Consider the following 27,794-nt stretch of genomic DNA (forward strand, 5'->3'; position numbering starts at 1 on the left):
ACACACGCACACGCGCACACACACGCGCGCGCGCGCACACACACAAATGTTTCAGTCGGAACACCTGATCTATACCGGCTGAACGGAAAACTGCCTGCTGAATCCAAATATAGAAATGAACCCAAAAACATTGAAGGGCCACCGAAGCATGGATGAATCGCTCAGACAAGGCATCATGGTGTTAGGCTGTCCAGCGAACTTGTAATTGCTCTGAAGTTTTCGTTGTCAACTGGAAATACAGAAAAGGGATATTCAGTGATTGCCAATTGGGACCAGAAGAACTCTATGAAACTGTAGATACTGTGGCCTAGCAAAGTTCATAACAGCAGCAAAGCATGAATGAAAGGGAAGAATCAAATCTGCCGCTATTCTGATGGGTGCAATGGATGAGGCTTGTCTTCCATGACTGCATCTAGTGTTTTAAAAGCGACAGGGCGACCCAAGGCAAGCTGGGTACGCCTGAATGCCTAGGTGGCGCCTAGGCATGACTGTTGCCCAAGGCGAGCTAGGTCCCAGACGCCTAGGCGGTGCCTTTAAACAATGACTGCATCATATATTTTTCTACACACACACACACACAAATGTTTCAGTCGGAACACCTGATCTATACCGGCTGAACGGAAAACTGCCTGCTGAATCCAAATATAGAAATGAACCCAAAAACATTGAAGGGCCACCGAAGCATGGATGAATCGCTCACAGACGAGGCATCATGGTGTTAGGGCTGTCCAGCGAACTTGTAATTGCTCTGAAGTTTTCGTTGTCAACTGGAAATACAGAAAAGGGATATTCAGTGATTGCCAATTGGGACCAGAAGAACTCTATGAACTGTAGATACTGTGGCCTAGCAAAGTTCATATAAACATGTATAGAGCTGAAGCACAAAAGGTAGCACCGCTTGCACCCACCCAAAGATTAAACAGGTTCTTCAACCTTGATAACAGGAAGCACGCATGGCAATTCTGGGTATAATGTATTGTATGTACTCTATTATTCTTCCCTGAACAACAGGCAAATTGGGAATATCGGCAAAATGCACTAACTACACTGAACTTGGAAAGCAATGGGGGAAACATAGGGTGTGTTTGGTTGTTCTACCCCTTGATAACCCATCCGACATCGAAAATGGAGACAATGTCGCCGGTGGCGAACCAGCACACCATTGTACGCCCCTTTGCAAATGAACTGGACAAGAAAAACTTGCCAGCTCCGTTCGCACCAAGTAAAAGTAAAGAAAAAATGGAAGGAAAAGAAAAGGAAGGAAGATCGATTCCCCATCCCTGCCCCCCTTTTGCCCTTCGATTCGATCTGCTTGTTTGATTTAGATGATGTAGGGGAGTATGGTGGTGGCAGCAGCTGCTTGTGGGGCGCGTGCCAGAGCCACTAGTGCCCTACTCCCATCCTCTGGCCTGCTCTCATGTTTGATATGCGCTCACTTTGGGATTTTGGGCAGCTCCTAGCTTCAATCCGCTATGGCACGATTTGGGCAAGAAAGAGTTTGATTTGATGGCACGTGGGTTCAATTTGTCTAGTAAGATGCAAGAATTCGTGGAGGAAGAAATTGATGCTAAGAAGGCAGCTAAGGAAAACTACGGAGAAAGATGAAACTGAGCTCGGCCATATCGCTCCCAAACCAAAGAAGCGCAGCATCTCAATCGCATGGCATGCTCAATACGCAATACCGCCAGTGCCGCCTCGCTGAGAAGTTCCTGCTAGCATGGCCGTCGCCGTCACCAAGCACCTCCAGGAGGTTCTTTTCCCGTTTTCCGTGCCGGTTGTTTCCGCCTCATTCCTGACGTCACTTTACCAGCTTGTCTCCTTTGGAAACCCGTATGCTGGCAACTGCTCAGGATGCAGAGGTGAGGTGGGAAGGAGGTGAGGGAACCATCGACTTTGGCTATTGCAGGCTGGACAAAACCTGGCTAAGTTAGTACGCTCATTTTTCGTGTACTAGTAGAGCCTGGCTAGCAGCAGTGTCGTGCATTAGGTTTGCCTGGCTAAGGTCCTTGTACATGCAACCAAATGTGCAAAAGCTGTATTAGACCAGCCTGGCTTGGAGTTAGCCAGTCAACCAAACACTAAGATCAAACCTAAATCTGCACCCCTATTCAAGAGAGTGGTTCCTAAAAGTTGAGGAAGAGGCAGGAAGGATGACATACAGCTGGACCCAATCTTGCAGAAATTTAGATGGAAGAGAAGGTTGCTCCTTGGACAAACCTTACCCAATCTTTGTCAGAACAATATCACGCATCAACCTATCTGGAGCTGTAACGGCAAGTTATACAAGAAATAATGTAAGATGTACAAATGACTATCAAACATAAGAAAAAAGGACCCCAAAATAGTACCTGGCATGCCCGTGAAATGCTCAAATTGACCCATTGCTTGTCTTATAAACATTTCCAGACCGCTAACAACTGTGGCTCCACATTCTGCAGCTTCACGGAGAAGTCTGGTCTCTTTTGGCGTGTAGACAGCATCAAAGACAACGGCATAGGATTTCAGTGCTTGCTGCAAGGTTATGATTTATCAATTTATGAAGCCACAAAGGAGGAATATAATTATCACAGTTGGCACTAAATTAAGGGGGAGGTTTGAAGACCTTAGATAAAGGAGTTTCATTGACATTTGGATGCATTCCAATGGCTGTTGTGTTTGCAAGAATCATCCCTTCCTCCGGATGGTAATTTTCCAGATCCGCCAGAGTCAAAGCAGGTCCGCCAATTAAGTTGGCAAGTTCTTGAGCACGTGCTGGAAAATTGAATAAACTTTTGATTTAATGTTACACATATTTCTCATACACGATTTTACAATAACAGCAAACCAGTGGCCAGGAAAAGTTTTAGAAAAAAGAAAGATATTCTGTTACTAGAACACAATTCTATATTCCTAGATGTAATACGAGACATGCTAAATAAGCATGCAGTAATCATGAAAACCGGGAGAAATTGCTAAGTTTGGAACCAGAAACACTCATGGCAACATGATTTGAACTACAATCTCTATTATCTGTAACAAAATGTTGTCAGTGAAGGCTGATTTTTGGAGATAGTGGACAACATATTTGGAATGATTCGGATGTTTTCAAGCAGTATATTTGCTAAGGATCAAACAATGTAAAAATTCAATCTGATATTCAATCTGATAAGTTAAGTGTTTTCATTTAAGGAAAAAAACATAACATGTGATCTATGCAGGTCTGTGATAAATCTGTGCAGCAGAAGGCCAGAAGAAGTGCATACCAAAAGTACGGTTTGCAATTACAACTCTTGCTCCCTTCTCTTTTGCACCATATGCTAGGGCTTTGCCCGCACCACCAGCCCCAATAACAATGAAAAGTCTTCCAGCCAGTGGGGAAGTGGTTGGATCTGTTTGTTGAGATGCTGCAAATTGTCCCAACAGACAATTAGATTCGAACATTGATTAGCAATAATACAAGACTACATCACAGGGGAGTGCAGAAACCTCTTATTCCATCCTCAATAGCAGAAATAGCACCAACATAGTCAGTATTATAGCCAACAAGTTTTCCATCAGGTCTTCTCACCATTGTGTTAACAGCTCCAATGTCCTGAAGAAAATGTTATGCTTCCAAATGTTACACTGGGTAATCTACAGGGTTCAGCAAACCAATATACTATGAGCAAAAGAAATAGAAATTAAATTACCCTGGCAATAGGATCAACTTCATCACAGCACCTAACTGCAGCTTCTTTATGGGGAATTGTGCAACTGCAGTCCAATCAATTGGATGGAAAGAATAATGGTCTGGTCACATATGGAGAAATAGACTATATACAACACAAAAACTATTGCAATAGACTATTTGGCTCAATACACTAATTACCTGAAGCCAGCAAAGTCTGGTGAAGAGTATGTATTAAGAAATTTAGCCAGGTCATCCACCAAAAAGGGCACATACACAGCATTGAAACCCACAGATCTGAAAGCTTCGTTATGCAAAATTGGGCTCTTACTGTGACCAACTGGATTCCCAATAATACCAAAGACCTTAGTGTCTGGGCCTATTTGCCTGATATTGTACAAATTAATCAAGTCTGCTGCTGTTGGTTGTGCAGGTGAGGATTCTTTTCCTTTTTCAAGAGACCCAAAAGTAAGGTATGCACCATATTTTGGGCAAAGAACTCGGGAAATAAAACCTCTCTCATTCATTACCAGCCCAATGATTGGCACCTGCTTTTCCTAATTACAATACAAAGGGAAAAAAATCATGTGAAATTGGAATCATATTAAAGCAGCTGATAAATGAAGTATGGCCATGAACACATTGCACAAAGTATTTCTCAAATGAAATGCTCCAACGGATTCCTTTGCCGTAGAAGTGCTGTTGTGTTAAGGGCTATGAGATCACAATATACTATCACTTATGAAAGCTGTACTCAAATCTATTTGTACCAGAAAGAAAGCACCATGAAAATGGTCTCAAACTTGGGGACAAGTCTAGCTCTCCACTTATAAATCATTTTAGTTGCCAGAAGTAGCAGAAATTCTATCCAAGATTCCTAGTATAACTTACTTGATAGATACTGAGTTTGCCAGCAGGCTTTAAAATTAGCAGAATCCTAAAAGAGCAATATATATATATATATCTTTTTTTACAACTAATGTTGGAATATGCCGAGAAAAGGTTATATCTGACTAGAGCAGAAATACACATTGATTGCATCATCATTGTAACCCTAAGCTAAGATTCAATTAAAAAAGCAAGGTGGACTGAACTGTAAAAACAAAAGGAAATTTCACAAACTAACACTTGCATATATAAAACTTGAAAAGATTCAGATGGTAAACTTACTTGGCAATGTACAAGTATTTGAAACATTCTTGCCACATCAACAATTTCAGTAGCAGTGGTTGCGATTTTCACAATATCAGCCCCTGTTGCTTGTATCTGAGCCACCAAATCTGCAAGCTCCTCTGCTGATGGAGTATTCTCATAGTTATGGGATGAAACAATGAGCTTACAGTTTTCAGGTTTCTTCCCAGCCAAAAGTCTCATAAATTTCTCAGCAGCCTGCGCAATTACACGATTATAGTGTCTGACTGCTGAAAGATCCACGGGTTAAGAAGACAGACCTAATTAGCATACATATTGACACATGATCATCAAATAACGATTGATCAACTCTAGACTCAGAAAGAGTTTATCTTTCTTTTTTTAAACTTAAGGTAGGAATTTCATTGCATCAGAGTAATTGCACATAAATGTTATAGAAGTCTCTGGTATCTAATTAATTATTATTGTCCTTTGTAGCAGAATAGCAGTAGCTTACAATGACATAAGCACACTAGGTTGTATTAGTCATTTCTCTAATCTTACACAAATATCAAACAAAGATAATTCCTTTACAAATTATTTTCTGCAGAAGTGCAGAGTAGCCTAGCCTCTAGTTACTCGGTGCCTCAACAAGTGAAAAGGATGGGGAGCAAAGCAAACCTTGAGCTCAATATCAACGTATTCAGCTCCCAGCTCCATTGCCAGCATTAGCGCCTCGAACCGCGGCTCCTCGTCGCCTTCATATTCGCCACCTTCCCACTTGGGCCTGCGCGACCAAAATCAAGAGACATACTTGGCTTGGTAACGCAGCAGCAGAATCCAAACGTCTGTACAGGACAACCGAATCGCCCGTTGAAGGCAGCAGCCAGATGGATACTCCCCCACATTTTTTTGATGGGAGCGGGACCCACCTGTAGGTGACGAGCGCGGGGAGCGGGCGCGGTTCGGCGAGGATGACAGGCAGGTCCCTGCGCGGCGCGAACCCGGCGAGGCAGTCGAGGCGGAGCTCCGCGACGTCGGCGCCGAGCGCGGCGGCGGCGGCCAGCTCCGCCGCCATCTCACGGGGCGCCCGCGCCGTCGCCGGCACGCAGACGAGCGTCCGCGGGCGCGCGACGGCGGCGGCGGCCGGGGACACCGCCGACACCGACATCGCCGTGGCCATCGCGGTTGGTGAGGGGAGCGGAAGGGGAAGGACTCGTGGCTGGTGGAGAATGGAGATGCGCCGGCGTGGCGCTGGGCCCACTGGGAAGCCGTGGGGAATCCCACGTGGCGCGTCCCCCAATGGTCTGGGCCGGCGGGGAGCACATGAGGAAGCGACGAACAACGTTGTAAAAAATGCTGAAATCCAGCGTCTCTTTGGTTGGATAAAAAAAATATTAGCATGTCAAAATATAGCTATACAAAAACGTGCATGTTACTTTTTTAATTAAATCTTGACAAGTTTAGTATAGCACTTAGTTAGATTGGCTATTTTTTGACTTTCAACCAAACAAGCGATAAAATTAATGTGCTCCACGCTCGCAGCTGTCTGTGGCTCTGTGCTCCACGCACAGGCCTGCCGGCCCACCCGCAGGAGGACGCGCGGCCCACAGCGGGCAAGCAGGCCCAGGAGAGGCAGCTGCGCACGCGGCCCAAGGAGGCTGCCCACGCATGGGCGGTTATTTCTTTTTTATATTTAAAAAAATTAAAATTTCAAAAATATATGTCTGTTATGGAAAATTTCAAAAATATACCCCGGTCGCCCCATGGGGGCGACAGGGCTCAAATATAATTTTTTTTCTTTTTCAAATTTGCAACAAAGTCTCTGGAGGGAAAAAAAAGAGGGGGCCTGTCGCCCCCCCAACGGGCGACAGGCCCCTGTCGCCCACCCCAGGGGCGACCGACCAGTGGGCCCAGCCTACAGGCACCAGGGGGGCGGTCGCCCCTCCCGCGGGCGACAGGGGGCCTGTCGCCCCCCGGGTCAGCCCTCCCTGTATAAGGCCTCCCCCTCATTCCCTCCTCATTTGACCTAAAAAAATCCACCAAAAATCCAGAAAAAAGATAGGGGTGAGGAGAAGGGAAGCGGCGAAGATCTGCCGAATTCCGCACTTGTGATCTACCGGTAACTTCCGTATAAATTCGTTGATATTGTATAACAATTTAATTTAATTAGCAGATTAGTTGAATTAGATTTGGTGCTTTAGAACACTGGTTTAGTATTACAATTTGAGTACTATTACAGACTTTTTCAAATAAAATAATTATACATTAGAATAGAATTATGACAGTACCTTATTGATATTGTAGTATAAGACAATAGAATTATGACAGTACCTATATTTTCACGCATCGATTTGGTATACGATATGTGCATTGCTTAAATCATTGTTTGTTATTTGGCGCACCACACTATAGCGCCAATGTCTTCGTCAGGATCAACCTACATTCCGTGGAGCAAGTGTAAAGGCCACCGTACCCGAAGAAATTGATGTGCCAATGTGCTTCTACGGTTCGTTATGCAAGTTCATGCAATCTGAGGTTTTAGGAGATGACTACGGCATGAGGTTCTTTATGTGTGAGAACTACGAATATGATCCACCTAAGCGATACAGCAAAAACCGAGCCAAGATAGTAGGAGAACATACGCTATTTTTCTCTGTGACCTAACATTGATTTATGATTCTAACTTGTGTTGGACAAAGTCTCCTCCGCCTCTTTGTGATTTTATGCAGTGGTTCGAGACCGTGCAGTCGCAGCAGGCAAAGGACATTGTGGAACAAAAAGCAAGGTGAGCTGCAGAACGTTGGCGCCGAATGAAGCACGAGGAACAGCAAGAGGAGAAGCGCAAGAAAGAGCAAGAAGAGATCTGCAAGAGGATGGAGGAGGTGGATCGTAAGGCGGCGGCCGAACGTGAAGCTGACAGGGAGAGAAAGCGAGAGAGGGCACGCCGTGCGAAGGAAGCCGGGGCCAAAGCAATTAGGAAGGGCAAATATCCTAGGTGCACTCAGTAGAGTAGTACCATGTAATCCCGACATTTTACATTCCATAAGGCATGGTAGGTTTAGATGCAACAAGAAATTATCTTGTCGCGTGCACATGCCACTGCAATTAGTTATTTATGTTTTAAGTTGAGAGCTTAACTCTGTGTGCTATAGCCTTTACCATTAATTTGCAGTTGTAGCCGGGAGTCTATGAAATCTTTGAACTTGTCCTTAATATTTTCGGAGCTTTTCATGTCACTAGAATACTAAAAAACACACATTTTATTAATATAATGATAAGAATTAAGAACTAAGAAATACATCGGGGTCTGCTGCTAAAAAGCACACATTTTCATGTCACTAGAATACTAAAAAGCATCCGGAGACCTCACCCGCCGACGATGATGATGACTACACGCTTGAATACCTCAAAATAGGAACCATAATGTATCTAGCTGCGAGTACGAGATCACAGATTGCCACTGCTCAGCACGACGATCACGGGTTTCCCAAATATCGCATTCTTTGCCCAGACATACGTGACAAAAGACGACAACCCAATAGCAGTGCTCTTCCACCATTTCAAATAGATGTGACAAGACGGCAACCACACCAGCTCACCTTCAAAGCAGTCTCTCTGGCGAGGACGACGGACCTGTCATTCTACAGCGAAGGTCTGTGGCGTGTAGTGGGGAAGGCGGCATCTAGGCGCGATCGACCGAGCGGCAGCAATGCAGTGCTGTGAGTCTGCATGCACAGAGATGCATCGAGTAGTCATTTCGAGCATCGAATCTAGCCTTTTCAGTGTTAGGCCAGCTAGCCTCTTCACTGTATTGTCATGTAGGTTTTTTAGGTGCATTTACACTCCACACTCCGGGTATCAGACCTTTGTGCGCCTATAAATACTCCCAAGTTTGTTAACTCACAACACAACTCAAACACCAAACCTCATTGTATACCCAATGTCTGGAGGTGGGTCTAGCGGGAAGAATTACTATGGTTTTGGGAAAGAAAAAGGGGAAAAAAGGGAGACCCCATAATATGGGAGGGGCCTCTTGGACCTGATTCCTTTCCGGAACCAGTGTTTGAGTTTCCGCCACAGCACAAGAGTGAATTTACCAATGAAACTCCTCTTCGACAATACGATAACCGTAGAGAACCGTGGTCAAAATGCAGACATGGTGCGGACTGCTTAGTGCAGATGTGCACCGACGGGATGGATGGCGGTCGGCGTTTGTTTAAATGTCCACACGCATGGGTAATACTCGGTTGTTTCATTTCTTTATCTTCAATGAGACACCTTACATGAAATTTGTTTTGCAGTCTTCCGATGCTCCAGAAAACTGTGGTTTTACTAGGTGGGTAGATCCTGCACCAATTGATTCTGTTCATGAGTTCATCGAGTACCTCCAGATAAAGATCTTTGATCTGGAATGCAAGGTGAACCATTATGAGGAAGTGAGCGAGGATAACAAAGACGACCAAGTTGATGATACCAGCAATGCAGCCGGTTCACAGGATGAACCATGCACTATTCCTTACTGCAACTGCCCTTGTCACAAGAAGAAGGGCCCTGCGCCTCCGGCACCACCGCCTGCACCACCTGCAATGGGTGGATACTGCGGAGAAGGCTCAACGCAGTTTGCTACGTGGGGGTACGGCTACTAGGACTACCCTAGTACTAGTGACATGCTGCATTGTTGTGTTTGTTCTGTTTTTTTTAAAATTACTTAAGGCATGTTAGGTTAGTCCGGAATCTGTTTACCCTAGTTTGTAACGGGTTCTGACATGCCACTGCATGTGTGATGTGTTTTTCATTATCGTTGTATTATGATGTAAAATTTGGTGGTTCACATTACGTAATGCATTTCTTAGTTCTTATTTCTTATCGTTATATTTATTACATGTCTGCTTTTTAGTATTCTAGTGACATGAAAAGCTCCGATGCCATAGGGGTGGTTAGATATATCTGATGTGTGTATCTCTGATGTTTATTTGTAATGAGATAGCTGTGGACCGCTTATTTATACACTTCAACGTTCGTCACTGATCACTCTCGTATTTTCCATTACATACAATAGATGGTATGTTTATACTTCGATGCTCCATTACGACTAAGTACGATTCAAACTCGACATTATGTACATGTCCAGTGAATGCAAGTTAGGTACGAGACATACATACAAGCATAATACAACATTAACAATATTAAATGCGAATACATCTTAAATCGATGAACATCATATGTTATAGATCATGACATGAAATCATCTAGGTCGTCATCCCAGTTGACAGATGGTGGTGCTGCAGGTGGTGTAGTATGGCTCGACGAACCTCTTGGCTTTCCCTTTCTCTCTTTTCTGGATCTACGTTCATGTACAGGGGGAGGAACATCATATGTTGGAGGCCATGGTTTGGGGGGCATGAAGTCATCCATGTCGTCATCCCAGTTAACACAAGTTTGTGCTGCAGGTGGTGCAACATGACTTGACGAACCTCTTGCCTTTCCCTTTGTCTCCTTTCTGATTCTAGGTTCATGTACAGGGGGAGCAACATCATGTGTTGGAGGCCATGGTTTGGGGGGCATGAAGTCATCCATGTCGTCATCCCAGTTAACACAAGTTGGTGGTTGAGGTGCTGAAGCATGACTCGACGAACCTCCGGGCATCTGTTCTTGCGCAGGCCAAGTACTATCACCCGAAGATCTTATCCGCCTCCTTCGTCTAGTTTGCGGCATAAGTCCACCGAAGATACATACCAATTTACGGAAATTTGGTATCGTTTTGTTAATCAACTCCGTGTCCTCGGGGTAATCCTAGCATATAATTAAAAAACAATGTTACTGTTTCGTAAATATGGATTCGAAATGACGGACGGGATTAGAACTGAATGAGAGTTACCTTAATGTGCACCTCATACACCTCTAGCCGCATCCATATCTTTGTAGCAGCACCGTCCAAATTAAACCGGCTTAAATGTACTAACCATCATCTTAATACTTAATCAAGTTACTGTGCATTTAAAACGGTGTAACCTGACAGGCTGCAAACCAACTAACATTAGAGAAGGGTTCACAAATGACCCGAGAACACACCACTACTAAAAGAAGGGTTTCGCACAACCCGGCTACACACCACACTAGCAAGGGTTATCCTACATGACTCGAACTACCAAGCCACAAAAGAATTCTCAACCCAAGGTTAGCCTAGAGCACTATGTTGGTCATCCTACCCAACTATCCTACAGTTAGGCTACACTGCAAGGGGAGAATCGATGCGATCCAGCTACGTCCTCACGGAGTCCCAGGTCCCGACTCGACTCCAGACACTCCCTCAATCTCCTCAGGGTCCTCTTCTTCTTCCTCCTCTTCTTCTGGCTCCTCCTCGGCTGCCTCAGCCTCCATCTCTGCTGCTGCCTGCACCTGAGCCTGAGCGTCCTCAATCCACTCCTGGGCCTGCTGAAGCTGCCCCTCCAGGTGCTGCACCATCTGAGTCCTGTTCTCCAACTCCTCCTGCAACTCCTGAATCCTGATCTTCCTCGCTCTGGACTTGGCCTTCAGGGTCTTGATCTTGTCCTGGGTACCAATCATGTGCTGCTCATGGAGGTGAGCCTCTCGAGCCTTGCTCCTGCATATCGCATTTTCCTCGCGCAGCTGCTCATACATGTTGCTCAAAGCTGATGAGTAGCTGAACGAGAGGGATGTCCTGACGTTGTAGTCGGGCATCATGTAGTTCATGTTGCGGTTCACCCGATCTGCATAGGCCTGAGTAGTCTCATCCTTCAGAGGAAATACACTGTAAGGAGTATCTATCACCTCTGCATTATGCTTCTCTGAGAACTCCTCAATAGCCTTCCTAGCTGCAATCTCCCAGGAGTCTGCCAGCTTCCTACCATAGACAGTGAGCTGCCACGAGTCACATTCCAAGCGAGCGGGGCAAGCAGGAATCTTCATGATCATCTGACAGCGCTCGGTGCCCAGCAAGCTAGACTCGTGTCCTGAGTACTGTGGGGGCTTAGTGTAGTCAAACGCCCTGAGCATCTGCCACAGCAGACGAGGAAAGTGGCCGGTGTGGAGGGCATTGGAGTGCGCCCAACCCTCAGCGTCCACGATCACGTGTGTGAAGCTATCCATCTGTAAGAACACATAGCGCTAACGTAAGTGACAGATTTTCAAAAGAACAGATTTAACTTGACAACGCAACACAAATAAATTTTTAAGAACACATAGTAAAACATGGTGATCCAATAAATTTTTGTGAAGCGCAACCGAAGTAACAAGACAAACAACAACTCAGGAATGCAAGATGCAAGATGCATGCCACGTTCTAGCGTTTCTCACCCAAACAAGTACCAAAATATGGTATACAAGGACAATCGGTGGCACAATTATGTACTCTCCCTAAATATAGACTAGTCGTTCCTACGATCAAGGATTTTATAACGTGCTTACGTGGTTAGTTTCCTGCAAACAAACCAAGACAACAAGAGAGATATAAATATCTATTTCTGGACCCTTCGTGCCAGCACACACGAACGGCCCCCATGTGTCCTACGCCACACGGGTAACACATATGCAGTTTCCCACATATTCACACATACATTACCATCCACTATAGAGATGGCACCCAGACGTTCGATGTTGAATGGGCAGCGCTGCATACGTCATAACAACGTATTCACTTCCCGTACACTCGCCTTACGGGACATCCAAGGGTAGACGTGTCCCAAGGGTCATGGTCATGGCCAACCGCATGACAGGTTTACATCTCGTAACATTGCCTTACGAAATGGCCGTGATCACAATCACACGACATGAAATCCGCACTCCATATCAGGCGGCAGATAGTGACATGCTCGTTTGAATTGAGCCTTATCACCTCCTCGTATGCTCAACATACGGGACCCGCGCACGTATGAAACACGTGGGCTATTCAAAAGGACTACCAAGAATGCTTACCTTGCTTACCTTAGCGGAGGTGCGTCGTTACCGAAATAAGGTTTAACAAAAAGTAAAAGCTGGAAGTGCTGGAATAAAATAGATACTTAGTTGCCACCTAACTTATGTAACATATTTAGGGCATACGAACTATATATTCTATTCTTTAGCGCATTTAGCGTCAACTTTTTCGAAAAACCCAAAATCGTTGCAAGGTAATCACCCCCAGTGCAATTTAGAGCTCTGATGCCAGCTGTAGCAGCACCGTCCAAATTAAACCGGCTTAAATGCACTAACCATCATCTTAATACTTAATCAAGTTACTGTGCACTTAAAACGGTGTAACCTGACAGGCTGTCGGGTAGAATCCTGATTAAACTACTGTACTCCAGGATCACAATTGCACTTAGACCCGTACGAAGACGAGCACATATGATACCAGCACACAGAAGTCTTCAAATTAATTTACAACACCAGTTTTACATAAAAGTCTTAAATACAAACAACAGAGTTCCAAAGCACAGCGGAAGTTTAAAACTGAGTTCGAAATACAATACGATAGCTACGATGACGATATAAGGTGAGCTCCACATCCTGCCCACCGATGTGATGCCAACCTACCCAACCTTCACGGGGAAGACGGGGCCCACTCGACGGTAAACCCAGGAGGAAGCGGCTGTCCAATCCAGGACGCACAGATCTCCTCGAAGTCAGCGGGGACACAACCTGCTTAAAAGGATTCAACAACAACCCTGAGTATACTAATACTCAGCAAGGTTTACCCGACTTTGGGTATACTTAGCCCATTATCTAGACATGCAGAGCTTTTTGGCTCGGAAGTTCTTTTGCTGAAAAGCTGCTAGAAGTGAATCCTTACTTTCAATATTTTAGCTCCACTTAGTATACCAAGTATTAACTAAATTTGCCTAATCATCTAGAGCACACATGGTGGAGCAGATTATTCTGCAGTAACTCACAAATCAAACTTTTTCATTCCTTTTTCATTCCACTTTCTTACTACGATGTGACAAAGTGACCAAGGTTCTCTTAACCGAGAGAGACGGCGAATCGATCCGATTTAACCTTGCAAGGTGGACCTAACTCACACGACACGCGTAAACCCCGTCGGGCCACACACGTCAACTGTTCCCATCATCACCCCAACGTCTGAATCACGCCTGCCAAAACCCGGGTGAAGGGTCCCTCACGGCGAACTCTCTGAGAACCCCGAGGCGACATACTATCCAACACCCGCCATCATTCCACTCCCAGAGTAGCAGGTCGCGATTCAAAGTATCGTTGCAAATCAGGTAATTAGCTTACCGGTTTCGACTACCTCCTACTTCCGGCATGTGGTTAATACTGTTCAAACTCAGTCAACACTGCCAACAATGGAACGGTCCTCAATCAACACAGGCGGAGCTTACTTTCCATCCATTCCATACCAAAACCATCTCATTTCCGCCCGGTCTCCATTTCTCTTTACTCAACAATTCATTTCAAAGCCAAAGCTAAGGGATCAAGATCCTAAACTCGCGAGTGACAGTAATCACTCGACTTCTACCGAAATCCTATTAGCAGAGCATTTCTATCGACACCTGCATACTAGTATAGGCCCACGGTACCTAGGGAAAACATGCATACTATGATCCCATTCAACTCCTAGAACATAAATGCACAATACTTAAATAAACATTGAATAATTTAAATTATGGTTATGCTCCGGGGCTTGCCTTGCATGTCAGCGGGGTTAACGAGATCTTTTGCAGCGGGCTCAACGGCGACCTTCTGCGGCTCTTCTGCTCGTGGCTCCTGGACCGGCTCAGCGATCAACTCGTGGGCGACTTCGTTCGCGGCGTCTACACGAATAAAAATATGCCATGCACAATTAGAACACAGTGCAATGCATGAGCACCTAATGCGATGAAAAGATTAACTCAAAATTAGCCTGAAGTGTTTGCTTCCAAAAACAACTAACAACACTTAAATAACGGAAAGAGCATGGCTAGGGCAAACTATAAGAAAAACCCTAACTTGCATACATGATCTATCAACAAAATTAATCAGCGTAACGTGAAGACAGTAAAGCATGCCATAGAATTTTTCCAACAATTAACGACGATCAAGAGTACTCAATTTAACCTAGAAAAGAATTTAAACAACAAAAGGTTCACACACTTGCACATAGAACAAGCACCTGAAACTTTTTTAGTGAACTACACATGCAAGAACTAAGCCACTATAAATTTTTCATAATTTTTAGAGCAACAGAAAAAGCGGTAATAATTAAACTAGCTCAAGCACAAAATAAAATATTAACAGGGGTAACAGTGACAAAATGCATGCTCAAGCATTTTTCCTCTGAAGATCATGATTTTAGAAACCTAATAAAATTTGTTTGACATTTTTCGCATTTTTCTGTGATTTAATACACAATTATGAACTTTCAGCTGAAAAAGAATAACAGGAAAACATAAAAGAGGGGGGCTGACAGCCGGGCCCCACATGGCAGTGGGCGCCGGCCCAGCTCGCCCCCTTTCCTCTGCTTCGCGCCGCCCGCGCTCCGCCCGGCCATGGCCGGCGCGGCACTGACGGGCCCGCGGCGGCGCTCCCGCTGGCGGGGGCCGGCCGGCGGCGCTGCTGCGGGGCCCCACGGCCAGGACGGCAGGCGGGGCGGGGGCGCGGGACAAGGCGCGGGGCACAGGGGCGTCGGCGGCGGCGGCGTTCCGGCCACTGCGGCGCAAGGCGGCGGCGGGAGCGGGCGGCGTGAGCCTCAGGGAGGCCAAGAGGCCTAGGGGCGCGCGGTAGGGGCCGCGGGCTGGAGCAGGGAGCCCCGGCGGCGCGCGCGGGCGGCGCTCAGGGCGTCCGCGGCGGCGCGGCGGTGATTCAGCGGTGGTGGCCGCGGATTTGGGTGGGGAGAAAGCCGGGGAGTGAGATAGGGTTGCAGCCGAGCTCACCGTGGATCGATTTTGAGCGGAGGAGGTCCGGAAGAGGGTCGTCGACGTGAGGGGCTAAGCTCGAGACAGAGGTTGACGGAGGTCGGCAATGGCGGCCGCGTTCTGGAGCTCGGTGCTAGGCCGATTCGGCCGGGAAACAACTCAATCAGGCACAGGATGAGGCGGAGGAGGTGGAGGGCAAGGTGAATCGGGGTTCGGGAGGATCGGGGCGCGAGGAACGACGGCCGGCGCCGAGGATGACGAACTAGGGTTTGCTCGGTGCTGCTCGCTCGAGCTCGGCTCGTCGTGCACTGAGGAGGAGAAAGGAGGATTGGGACGGCACGGGAAGCTTCGAGGCATCCGCGAGAGGAGAAGAGCGGCGTCGGGCGTGATTGCCGACGCGTGGACGCGCTCGCCGGCGACCACAGCGGCGGTATGGGCGTCGGGGCATAGTATTGAGCACAGGAAGGGCACTGTTTACTCTTTTAAATGATTTTAGCCCGAGTTAGACTAGTTGAAACTCCAATTTTCATGTAGGAACTTGAAATTTGGCTAAAATAAAAGTTGTAGAGAAAGGAAAGATCTACAACTTTCATTTTGGGCGAAAATTGATTTGAAGCTCGAATCGGTGACAAAAACGAGATCGAAAACAGCTAAGTAGATGTTTACTAAGCGAGCGCGATTAGCGCTAACGACGAACTTGAGTCCCCGATTAGCGAAATAAATCGTGATTAGCGAGCAAGATTAACACAGGGGTGTTACAATCTTACAAGAACTTTGTAAGAATCCAATGATATTAGGATGATTTGCTAGTTCACATACTCTCATGTATATCTTCCGACGTTCTAGCAGGTGTCCCTTTACATCTTGCGTCGTAATACCTCGAAATAATGTGAAATCTTTAAACTCTACTACTTTGGACAACACCATCTCTATCGTACCATCCCTAACGGATCCAACTTCTTACTGATAACAAGATGGGTCATGATATCAAGTATTATACTAGATTTTTCTTCGGTCCATGAAAATCCTCCACAATTTGAGGCAGTCATTGCCTTATGTTGCAATATCAATAGGGTACTGTCATAATTCTATTCTAATGTATAATTATTTTATTTGAAAAAGTCTGTAATAGTACTCAAATTGTAATACTAAACTAGTGTTCTAAAGCACCAAATCTAATTCAGCTAATCCACTAATTAAATTAAATTGTTATACAATATCAATGGATTCATACGGAAGTTACCTGTAGATCAGGAGTACGCAATTCGACAGAGCTTCGCCGCTTTTCTTCTCCTCACCCCTCTCTTTTTTCCTGAATTTTTAGGCTCAAATGACAAAGGGAATGGCGGCCAGGACTTAAATAGAGGGGAAGGCCCCTGTCCCCCCAACGGGCGACAGGCCCCCTCTTTTTTTTTCTCCAAGGACTTTGTTGCAAATTTGAAGAAGAAAAAAATTACATTTGAGCCCTGTCGCCCCCATATGGCGACTGGGGTATATTTTTGAAATTTTCCAAAACAGAGATATATTTTTGAAATTTTAATTTTTTTTAAATATAAAAAAATAACCGCCACGCATGGAGCAGCGCACCCACAGGCCTGCACAGCACAGGCAAGCTGCAAGAAGGCCCAAGCGTGAGCAGCCTTTGCTCAGCTCGTTTGGAGCAGACCGGCGGAGTGCTCTTGGGCCTTGGTCGTTGGCCCACGAGGAAGGATCAAGCACTGGCAGATCAGTGAGCTCTTTTTGGCTTGTTTCTTATTTCGTGCACCCATTAATTAATTTATGGCCACTCATTAAAAACTCATTAAAACTAGTTAATTAGCACTTACTCTTGCTAACTAGTTTTAGTTGATTGCGTGCTTACTTGAATTGTGTTGATTAGTTCTTGTTGCTAGTCTTTGCATGCTAACTAATTTTTACTGTTATTTCTAATACACTTCTGGCTGTGAAAGCCGGGAAAAAAGAGGAAGTTTTTTTTTTGAGCATATAGGAATATACAACAAAATGTTTCAACGAAGGTCATCTCATAATCAAAGCGTTTTGTTACAAAGGAGGAAACGCCTGAATGGTGAACCTATCCTGAATCCAAGGATTTAAAGGACACAACAGCCGCAGACATGTAAGTATTGTTGCCCTCGTGCGCGCCATGCGCGCCCCGCGACGCGCGCCCCGCGACGCGCGCGCCACGCAGACCGCGTCCACCGCGCCCACAACGCACCGTGACCGCGCTCGCCTGCGCCTTCCGCGCTTGTAATGACTCCATGAGCCGTTGTTGTACACCTATATAAGCTATTCAACGTGATCAATACAAACCGTGGTTGATCCTACAATCTCTCTACATGGTATCAGTTACCCTAGATCCTATTCTCTAGCTTCCGCATCCGCTTCTGCCTGCGTGCCGCGACGCGCCGCCATGTCGTCGCTGGCACACTCCTCCTCAAGCTCCTCCGTCTCCTCTGAGCCCCTTCCCGACGCTCCTCAGCCTGCTCCGGCCGCCGTCGTGCAGCAGGTGAACATCCGCTCGCATGTTCCCGTCCTCCTCGACTTCCCCTCTGCGAACTATGGGCAGTGGCGCGTTCTCTTCGAGTCCGTCCTCGGCAAGTTCGGGCTCGATGACTTCGTCCGTTCCGCGCCGCCCATCGCCCAACGCACCGCCGAGTGGCGACAGATCGACCACATCGTCGTCAACTGGATCTACACCACCATCAACAAGACTGTCTTCGACATCGTCTACAGGCCGCGCGTCTCCGCGTTCACCCTCTGGGGCGACGTCGAGGGTCTCTTCCTCAACAACGAGCTGCACCGTGCCATCTACCTCGAGGCCGAACTGCGCTCCATCGTGCAAGACGACGCCACCATTGACGAGTACTGCTCCACCCTCAAGCGCCTCGCCGACAAGCTCCGTGACATTGGGCAGCCCGTCTCGGAGCCGAGCCAAGTGCTCAACCTTCTCCGCGGGCTGAATCCCAAGTATCGCCACATCAAGCCGGTGATCACCTCCAAGCGCTCGCCTCACACCTTCCTGAGCGCGCGCTCCTTCTTGGCCCTCGAGGAACTCCAGATGCAGCATGATGACAAGATGGAGACCGGTAAGGAGCTGCTCGCCTCCCATGACCGCCAGACTCCGACCGCGCCTCTCTCTACAAGTATGTCTCACAAATGAGGCTTCATCATGTCCAGTTTGTCCAACGAATTTGTAAATGCTCAGAATTTACCATCATCCAAGCAAGTTTCTGTCTCCAAGCTATAGAATTGAAGCTCAAAACGTAGCCTCATCTGCATCCATTCAAACATTTAACAGGTTTTGCTCCATGGATGAAGTTTATTCGATCTTTATTGAACATACCCATCCAGATATTTCACAGGTCGGTTTTGCTTTTGCAGTCTGGAACAAAGATAAAAACTATTTACAATGTTGAGCCAGAGCTTATTCTTTACTGAACAGGTGATAAGGCAGCAGGAGAACACATGATAAGCGAGATGAAACCGGCTTCTCCACCACCTGTGTTCAAGGCAGTGATTTCTGTATCGTTCAGGACCAAGCAGGTAGTGGACCCTTGCCTTTCGTAGAAGCATTACTGTGTGCTTGTCAGAATAGCATCACGCATCAACCTTCGTGGAGCTGTAAGGTGGAGTCATAGGACTATAAGGTTTTTTGAGCGACAATAAGACAAACTAATGACTTTTGCCCAAATCAGGGAATTAGAAAAAGGCTGCAAAAAAGTACCTGGCATTCCCCCTGTGAAAAGCCCAAATTGAACCATCACTAGTCTTAATAACATATCCAGACCATCAACAACTGTTGCTCCACATTCTGCAGCTTCTCGGAGAAGTCTGGTCTCTTTTGGAATGTAGACCGCGTCAAAGACAATGGAGTAGTTTCTAAGAGCTTTCTGCAAGATTATAATGTATTTCTTATTATGTGAAATTAAAAAAAGGATGTATCAATTACAGTTGTCGCTAGAGTAGCTAAGCAAGTTTCAGACCTTCGATAAAGGAGTTTCATTGACATTTGGATACATTCCGACTGATGTTGCATTTGCAAGAATCATGCCTTCCTCCGGGTGGTAGTTTTCCAACTCAGACAAGGTTAAAGCAGTACCCCCAATCAAGGTGGCAAGCTCTTGAGCACGGGCTGGCATGTTGCAGAAAGTTTTGACTTATAAACTTAATCAATCATATTTTTATCACATATATCAGGATAATCAGGGAGCAAAGGAAAGTTTCAGAACAAAGTCATGCTACAGAACATGACTGCCACAATAAAAACTTCAAAGTTAAATTTGCATGTTGTCTATAAAAGAAAGGCTTTAGGGACTTAGCCCCTGCCTTAGGAATAATCGCTGTGTTTGGATCTATAATAGGTTAAAGCCTTCTGCCAGACCTAACTTACCACGACATAATCTCATTTAAGAAACAAACAAAAGTTGTCATAAAGGAACTCTAATGAAAATGCTTACATTTCAGATACCAGACAATGCACTTAAGACAGCACATGCTTAAAGGATCAAGCAATATCATCCGTATTCACTGCATTCAGTGCGGTAATTTAAGTGCTTTGTGTGCATGTCTAGCATGTAAATCTAAAATTTTTGGAGAAGAACAGTTCAATAGAAGAAAAATACCAAAGGTACGGTTAGCAATTACAACTTTTGCACCCTTCTCTTTTGCACCATATGCGACTGCTTTTGCAGCACCACCGGCGCCAATAACAACGAAAGGTCTTCCAGCCAGTGGTGAAGTGGTTGGATCCGTTGGTTGTGATGCTGCAGATTATTGGTCCAAGGGACCGTTAGATTGAATACCAATCAGAATACCAGAACTAAGTAGTGAAATGTACAAACCTCTTATTGCATCCTCAATAGCAGCAATAGCACCAACATAATCAGTATTATACCCTACAAGTTTTCCATCAGGCCTTCTAACAATTGTATTAATAGCTCCAATGTCCTGGGGAGAACGATTTTTCCCCTGATGTTACTCTAGCTGCTCTGAGAAATCCAATAAAATGACAAGAAAAATGAATGTGGCATGAAATTACCCTGGCAATAGGATCCAGATAATCACAGCACCTAACTGCAATTTCCTTATGGGGCATTGTGCAACTGCAGTACAATTAGTTGGATGAAAAAAAAATATATATAGGCTATTTGAGACATGGGGAATAGACTACATAATTGAATTCCTGCAAAAAAAAACATATTTGAATCTTTATAATTATAACAAATTACAAACATCATTGCAAGAAAACTACTATTTCACCTGAAGCCAGCATAGTCTGGTGAAGAGAAGGTACTAAGAAACTTAACCAAGTCATCTGACAAAAATGGCAGAAACACAGCATCGAAACCCACTGATCTGAAAGCTTGATTCTGCAAAATTGGACTCTTACTGTGGCCAACTGGATTTCCGATAATACCAAAGACCTTTGTATCTGGGCCTATCTGCTTAATTTTGTACTTATTTATCAACTCTGTTACTGTTGGTTGCCCGGGGGCGGATTCTTTTCCTTTTTCAAGAGATGCAAAAGTAAGGTATCCACCATATTTTGCGCAAAGAATCTGAGAAATGAAACCCCGTTCTTTCATCACCAGCCCAATGATTGGCAACTGCTTTGCCTAGTTCATTATTTAAATAAAAGATGATGAGAACTAGGAATCATGTTAAGGAAACTAGAAAATGAAACATGAAAATAAAGTAATCAATGCATAGGATAATAAATTAATATGTCACTTGTGCTTCCCTGGTGCAGTCCTAACTATGATTCGTAGAAGAAATCTTCCTGCATTTGTTTAGAGTGAAATATTCACTAGAAGAACATATGTGGTTCAATTGCCAGTATCACTGGCATAATTTGTTTTATATTCAAGTACACTTTGGTAGGGACCTCCCTTGTTGTTCCCCTATAAAAGAATGATATTTGAATTCAATGATACTAAGTCAGAGACTTCGTACAACAGTATGGAAATTTGAGCATTTGATCAGAGTAAATCTGAAGGGGTGCAACTGTAGTCTAGGTCTCCAATTATAATCCATGTTCAGTCATCAGCAAACTATTGGTTCTACTTGGATCAATTGATCCTAGTAAAATTTACTTGATCAAAACCGAAAATTAACAGCTTGTCTTAAAGGGCCCTAGGAGTGCTATAGACAGCAAGAACAACATGATCTTTGTAACTCTAGAACAAGGTTCAGAAGTAGATATCATGCTATGAGGCAATAAACAACAGTGAGGTAGAATAAAAACTCCTACTGCAAAAGGAAAAAAAAAACTATCACGAGCTGACACTATCAATTAGCAAAGAAAGAATTTACTCAAACAGTAAACTCACTTTGCAATGGACAAGTACTTGACACATCATCAATTTCAGTAGCAGTGGTTGCAATTTTCACAATATCAGCCCCTGTTGCTTGAATCTGATCCACCAAACTCAGAAGCTCCTCTACCGATGGAGTGTACTCATAGTTATGAAATGAAACAATGAGCTTACAGGTTTCCGGTTTCTTCCCCGACAAAAAATTCAGAAATTTGTCGGCAACCTGCAGACCAAAAACACTGTTACAGCAATCAAGTGCCAACATGAAAACCAATTTAATGTTTGTTGATCTTTATAAAGAATTGATCTTAGTGGCTGATTCAATGAAAGTTAGAGAACTTTAGTTAGGGAATTGAGTTGGACACTTCACAGCCCAAGACTAGATTGCAATCCAACTTCCTCAGATATATTGTATTTATCATTCCAGTGAGATTAAAGCAGCATAAAGATATCAAATGAAAAGAAAATTCACTTCCTTTGTCTATCAATCTAAAGAGCAACCTTGTAACCAATTTGGTTCGTCAGACCAATTAGAGAGGAATGAGGACGGAGCCAACCTTGAACTCAATATCCACATACTCAGCTCCCAGCTCCATTGCCAACAGAAGCGCCTCAAACCGCGGTTGGTCTTCACCTTCATATTGGCCTCCTTCCCATTTCGGCCTGTGCAACCAACATCAACCAACATTCATACTTAGGTTAGGAGCACCGCGAACATTCGAAAATGATTAAGCGAACAGATACGGACTGTTCCTGTGATGGTACCATAAACGCAACCTGAAATTTAACCTTTTCATTTTTTCCCCATTCAATTGTACTGAAAGCAGCCAATCCTCGGAGAATGCGACAAGAAGAAACAAGAACCTGTAGGTGACGATGACGGGGAGCGGGCGGGGCTGGGCGAGGAGGACGGGCAGGTCCCTGCGCGGCTGGAAGCCCTCGAGGCAGCCGACCAGGAGCTCCACCACGTCGGCGCCGAGCGCGGCGGCGGCGGCCCCCTCAGCCGCCACCTCCTGAGGCGACCGCGCCGTGAGAGACGCGCACACCAGCGTCCCCCGCGGCGCCGCCGGCGCGGAAGCCGCTGCGGCCGCCATCGGCGCCCGGTGCGGTGGCTGGCGGGAGGGGAGCACAAGACCGCGGGTAGCTCTGCGGGAAGTAGAGAACACGTGGCGCACTGGGCTGGGTGGTGCACATATATGAATCCCGCCGCCGGCCGGCCGGCCCTGCGTTGTCCCCGAGCGGCGGAGTGGAGTGCGACGTGGGCTTTAGCTGCCGGCCGCCGCCGGCAGTTTCGGCCGGAGACCGGAGGATGATTGGCGTTGAAATAATCCGACGTGGCGGGTCATGACTTATTTTTGCAGATTTGTCACTATTTGAGTTTCTTTTCTTTTCGGGGAAATTTGCAATTGCAGATCGGTGGTAGAATTATTAGAAGAAGTTTATTTAGAATAACTCTTATAGAGAACTACTTTAATCGACTCATCGTAATAAATATTTCAACAAAATTATGTGAATACATTTTTTAACATGTTTGATGTATAATTTTACTTAAAATTTACTAATAACTTGTTTTGGAAAATCATTATTCAGTAAAACATGTGACATTATGTACAAAATCCGCCACCCACTTATCGTGCTGCTCACACAAATCCGCCACTCACCATAATAATAATGTGGGAACCAGTAGGAAATTACCCTCCTGTTTCATCAAAAAAATAATAATAACGTGGGAATTTTAGGCTCAAAATCCATCTCTATCTGGTGTGTGCGTGGCTCAAGATCTGAATCCGTGCCTGCCTTCGATATTGTAGCAGTGATTTGCAGCTTGTTTGGATGGTTGATTGTAGCTGGCTGATTTTGTAGCGGCAAATTTTGTGAGAGAATATATAATGTAGCAGCTGATTATTATAGTAGTTACTTACAGTGTTTAGCCTCAATTACACGTGGAAATCCATATTGTGCGATACCTACAGTGGAGCTATAGTACCACTAGCCTGATATTTGATATCTCCGCGTGGCCGACTTTCCCGGTGGCCCGGTCGCAGGCGCAGCCTCGTTGTAGCCCACATATTTTTTGAAACGAACCAGGCAGGAGAGCTGCCGATTATATTAAAAAAAGAATAATCCCAAACTGGGCAAACAATAAAAAGAAAAAGAACACCGGCCGGTTGAATTGGGACATCAACACGTACCATGCCAACTCAACTCAAACAGTGACTGGCTGGATTGAGAAATCAACACAGCCGCACCACACCACTCTAAAACCCCACTCCACTTGACAACGGCGGCAAGAACAAAGCCTACACACAGCACCCAGAGGCAATTACGCTCTCAAAGTTGTCGCTGAAACCTCCCGCCATGCCCAGCATCAACGGGGACCCTAGAGAAGAACATACCACACCGTACCAATAAGGCCACCGCCATGCAGGACCCAACGCCGAAGTGTCGCTGCAACACCACCCTCCACCTGACAGGGTGAAAACCACCAGATCCGGACCTCTCAGAGGCTGCCTCGCAGTCGCCGCCACGAAAGCACAAACTCGCAGGGGCCTCTCGCCACTCCCGCCATTGGACTTCACTCGTCGCCTCGAAGAACACCGCACGCAGGGGCCTCGCCACATCCGCCACAGCACTCCATGTCACGGATCCGTATCAGAAGTCGCCATCAGGATGGAAAGTAGGGGTGCCCTGCTTCCTAGAGCATCCATCGAAAAGCCGAGCCACCACTGAAGTCGACTTCGCCTCGTTGCTTCACCTACGCATAAGGCTCCCGCCGTCGAGCCAGCAAACCAAGGTAGTCGCTTGCGCCGTCTTCCAACGATGTACCACACCGAAGTAGCCCAGCGGAGCTGAGCCACCCGCCGCAGTCCGCTGCAAGCCAAGTTGTCGCACGATGCCGGTGCCGCAGGAGCCGCCTTCCAACGCTGTCCCACACCGCATTGACGGTTGCCAAGCAACCCCAGCTGCCGCAGTCCGCTGCTCGCGGCCACACCGACGACGTAAGAAAACCCCTTGTCGCCGCCAGAGTTGCGAGCATCACCACGCTAGTTTAGCAACCCCCAGAAGCTTGCCAACCTGCACCATGCCGCCTTGCACCGCATCGAAAAGAGGCCTCCCTTGAGCCGGCATCACCAACAATGCCAAAGCCGAGTTGGGTCTCTAGAGACGACGCCTCCAAGGAGGGGACGACGCCAGTGGCATCGTCGTCGCTCGTCCAGAAACTGGACAGAGTTTTCACCCAGAGAACCCCCGTGCCATAGGGATAGAACTCCAAGATGACGCCCCCAACAGGGAGAGCGACGCCAATGACGCCACCGCCATCGCCACGTGCAGGCAAAGGCTTTCGCCCTGAGCCCATCCACCACAGCACGAACCCAGCCCGGCACTCCCAGGACCCCGGCCGTGGAAAGCCTTCCGGGGCGGCGCCGGCGACCGTGCCTCCATGCACCTCGCGTAGACCGCCTTCCACCGCTGGTGCCGCACGTGCACCTCCAAGCCGCCGTGCGCCACACCAACGCCGGCGGGCTCCTCCTCCTCCTGTGCTGCACCCTCATGTGCGTGCCGCCGCCGCTGGTCTCAGGGGCACCCCGCCCAACAGGACGCCAGCTGATGCCCCAAGCTACCGCCGGCAGACCTGATGGGGTGGGACCGTGGCGCAGCACCCAGCAGAAACGGAGGTCACCACGCGCACACCTGAGGCAGGAAAGCCGCCACCGTTGCCGCCGAGCAGGAACACGGCTCCGCTGTTGCCGCCGTCGTGGACGCCTCTCCCGACCACCAAGCCGAGGTGCGGCGCTGCGACAACGGAAATCTGCCCCCGGAGGCGCCGGATCCGGCCCCCGGGACGCTGGATCCGCCGGCTCGGGGCCCCACCGCAGCCATGGCCGGCGCGGCCCTGCCGCCCAGGTGGGAGCGCCCCGAGCGATGGAAGATGCCCCGCCGCCGCCCTCCTAGCGGGTGCCCGGGCTTCCGAGGCCCTGCTCCGGTGGCGGCGAGGAGGAGGGGGCTCGAAGGGGGGTGGCGGCGGCGGAGGACGTGGGGGCTGCCCGAGTCGCCCCCCGGGGAGATGACACGGGGGGTTGAAGAAAACTCAGCCCACATCATCCGCGAGGGATCCTCTACCCGCCGCCGTCGATTCCCACCGCACCTACTGCACCACCTGCCTCCAACTCCGCCATCTCCTGCATCTTCAGGCGTGCTGTGGCAGAGGTCTTCTGCTCCACGGTTTGCGCCGCCGCCGCGCTCTCCCACGACGACAGCACACCTATCTTCTATTGTTCATCCGTTGCTACATATATATAGAGGGACGAGCATTCGCATGGTTGGCCATCAATGCAGACGCCGCCGATAACGCCGTCGAACCTCTCGACACAGAGCAAAATGCAGGCCCTCTGAATGCACCTCCCACCTGGAGGCAGCATAGTCACCGAGCACTCGCCTTCAGTGTTGGCCACCGTACTACCTGCAATCAATCAGAGAAAAGCTCAGGATCCTGCATTGTGCTCTGTCTTCCTCCTCTCGGCCAAGGAAAACATTCTCGGCAAAATTTCGCCGATTCACCCGATATACCATTTATATAGGTAGCTCGCGATAAAAAACATACCGGCCAAAACATTTCATGCGAATTCGGCTCCCGCCCCAGAACCGTGCCAATCTGGCTCAAATTGCCTTTCCCCGCCGGCCCGCGCGCCGCCCAAACCATAGAATCGCCCCCGAATTTCCTATTCCCCCCAAAATACGCAGGCGCCGGGCGGCGGCGGCGGCCGTGTGCCGGGTGCCCGCGCAGCTGGGTCTCCTACTCCTTCTCGCCTTCGTCCCGTGAGCCGCCTCCCTCCCTCGGCGTTGGCTGCGGAGGCGCCGGGCGGCGGCGGCGGCCGTGTGCCGGATGTAGACGCTCGGCGGCGGAGGCCGCTACCGGGCACCCGCGCCGCAGCTGGGTCTCCTTTTGTCTTGTGCCAGCATCAGCAGGAGCAAGGGCTGCGACTGTGCCAGCAGCAGGAGCAAGGAAGCGACTGTGCCGTCCTTTACCTAGGCAAGTGTATCTCGAAGATTTGATTTGTTCTTGTGTTCGCTAGAAGCTGCATGCCTTCATCTATGAGCTATATTCTAAATTGAGAGATCGATTCTTGTGCCAACTAGTTTTGATTCAGTATAGTGCATCCTTTCCATGTAGTGCCCTGCTAATTTAACCGAGCAACCTTTATCCATAGAAACCTTTATCCATATATTTATCTTTCTTTTTAGGAATATGACAAGAAAATTTACTGCCAAGGCTAATCTTGTTCTTATATGTGGACGGCTGTGCCAGTGAACCATCACTGCCATGGATAGGGAGAGGGTGCAGCGCCAAGACAACGGGACGAGGAGGGAGGTACCTGTCAGCATGGTGATGTCGGCTCAGTCAGTGGAGCTGGTGACATTGTGACCGCTAAAAATGGTAAGCCTCTGTACGTTCTCTAGTGGAAAATAGTTTCATTGCTGTGAAGAATGATTATTATTATGCATGATGATAGTCATATGTAGAATGTAATCAGTTTGTAATGTAATTGACATAAATGATATGTGCTGGACTACAATGGATGGAGCTGTGAACATAAATTTCATTCTTTTGAATTTCAGGAGCTGTAGTTACTGTATAGCTAGAAAGGAAAGTGGAGGTGCAACTCGTCTCAAAAATCATCTAGCTGGTTTACAAGGGGATGTTGTGCCATGCCCTAATGTGCCAAGGTTTGTGAGGAGGATAATGCTGGATAAAGATGCACAAGGGAGAAAAAGAAGGGCTGATACAAAAGAACATCGTCTCTATGTACAAAAAGCAATTCAAGATGAAGCATATGAGGATTATAA

At 47.1% G+C, this 27,794-nt stretch overlaps 2 protein-coding genes and 1 pseudogene across 6 annotated transcripts; 1 reads left to right on the forward strand and 2 right to left on the reverse strand.

Annotated features, from left to right (window-relative positions):
* Window positions 1–38: 38 nt before the first annotated feature.
* On the reverse strand, window positions 39–6,128 carry LOC120666371 (bifunctional 3-dehydroquinate dehydratase/shikimate dehydrogenase, chloroplastic-like). 5 transcript variants are annotated; one of them, XM_039946204.1, is made up of 11 exons: window positions 5,710–5,996; window positions 5,459–5,564; window positions 4,817–5,035; window positions 3,848–4,203; window positions 3,669–3,732; window positions 3,466–3,571; window positions 3,243–3,383; window positions 2,603–2,751; window positions 2,349–2,511; window positions 2,223–2,265; window positions 39–229 (listed from the first exon to the last, which is right to left on the reverse strand). In XM_039946204.1, exons 1-11 carry the CDS (start codon window positions 5,958–5,960, stop codon window positions 226–228), a joined length of 1,602 nt encoding a protein of 533 aa, XP_039802138.1. In that variant the 5' UTR covers window positions 5,961–5,996; the 3' UTR covers window positions 39–225. The 5 variants fall into 5 exon arrangements, 4 of the variants coding, with proteins under 4 accessions (XP_039802138.1, XP_039802136.1, XP_039802137.1 ...); XR_005671684.1 differs by lacking the exon at window positions 39–229 and adding an exon at window positions 339–767 and having other exon boundaries at window positions 2,160–2,265; window positions 5,710–6,128; XM_039946202.1 differs by lacking the exon at window positions 39–229 and adding an exon at window positions 339–767 and having other exon boundaries at window positions 5,710–6,128.
* An 11,915-nt stretch (window positions 6,129–18,043) lies between these two features.
* On the forward strand, window positions 18,044–18,793 carry LOC120667943. Its single transcript, XM_039947917.1, has one exon. The coding sequence runs from the start codon at window positions 18,044–18,046 to the stop codon at window positions 18,791–18,793; it is 750 nt and encodes a 249-aa protein (XP_039803851.1).
* Window positions 18,794–18,882: 89 nt separating this feature from the next.
* LOC120666372 lies at window positions 18,883–23,254 on the reverse strand (annotated as a pseudogene).
* Window positions 23,255–27,794: the final 4,540 nt, after the last annotated feature.

This window comes from Panicum virgatum, chromosome 3N (assembly GCF_016808335.1).
Source record: "Panicum virgatum strain AP13 chromosome 3N, P.virgatum_v5, whole genome shotgun sequence".
NCBI classification, from domain to species: Eukaryota; Viridiplantae; Streptophyta; class Magnoliopsida; order Poales; family Poaceae; genus Panicum; species Panicum virgatum.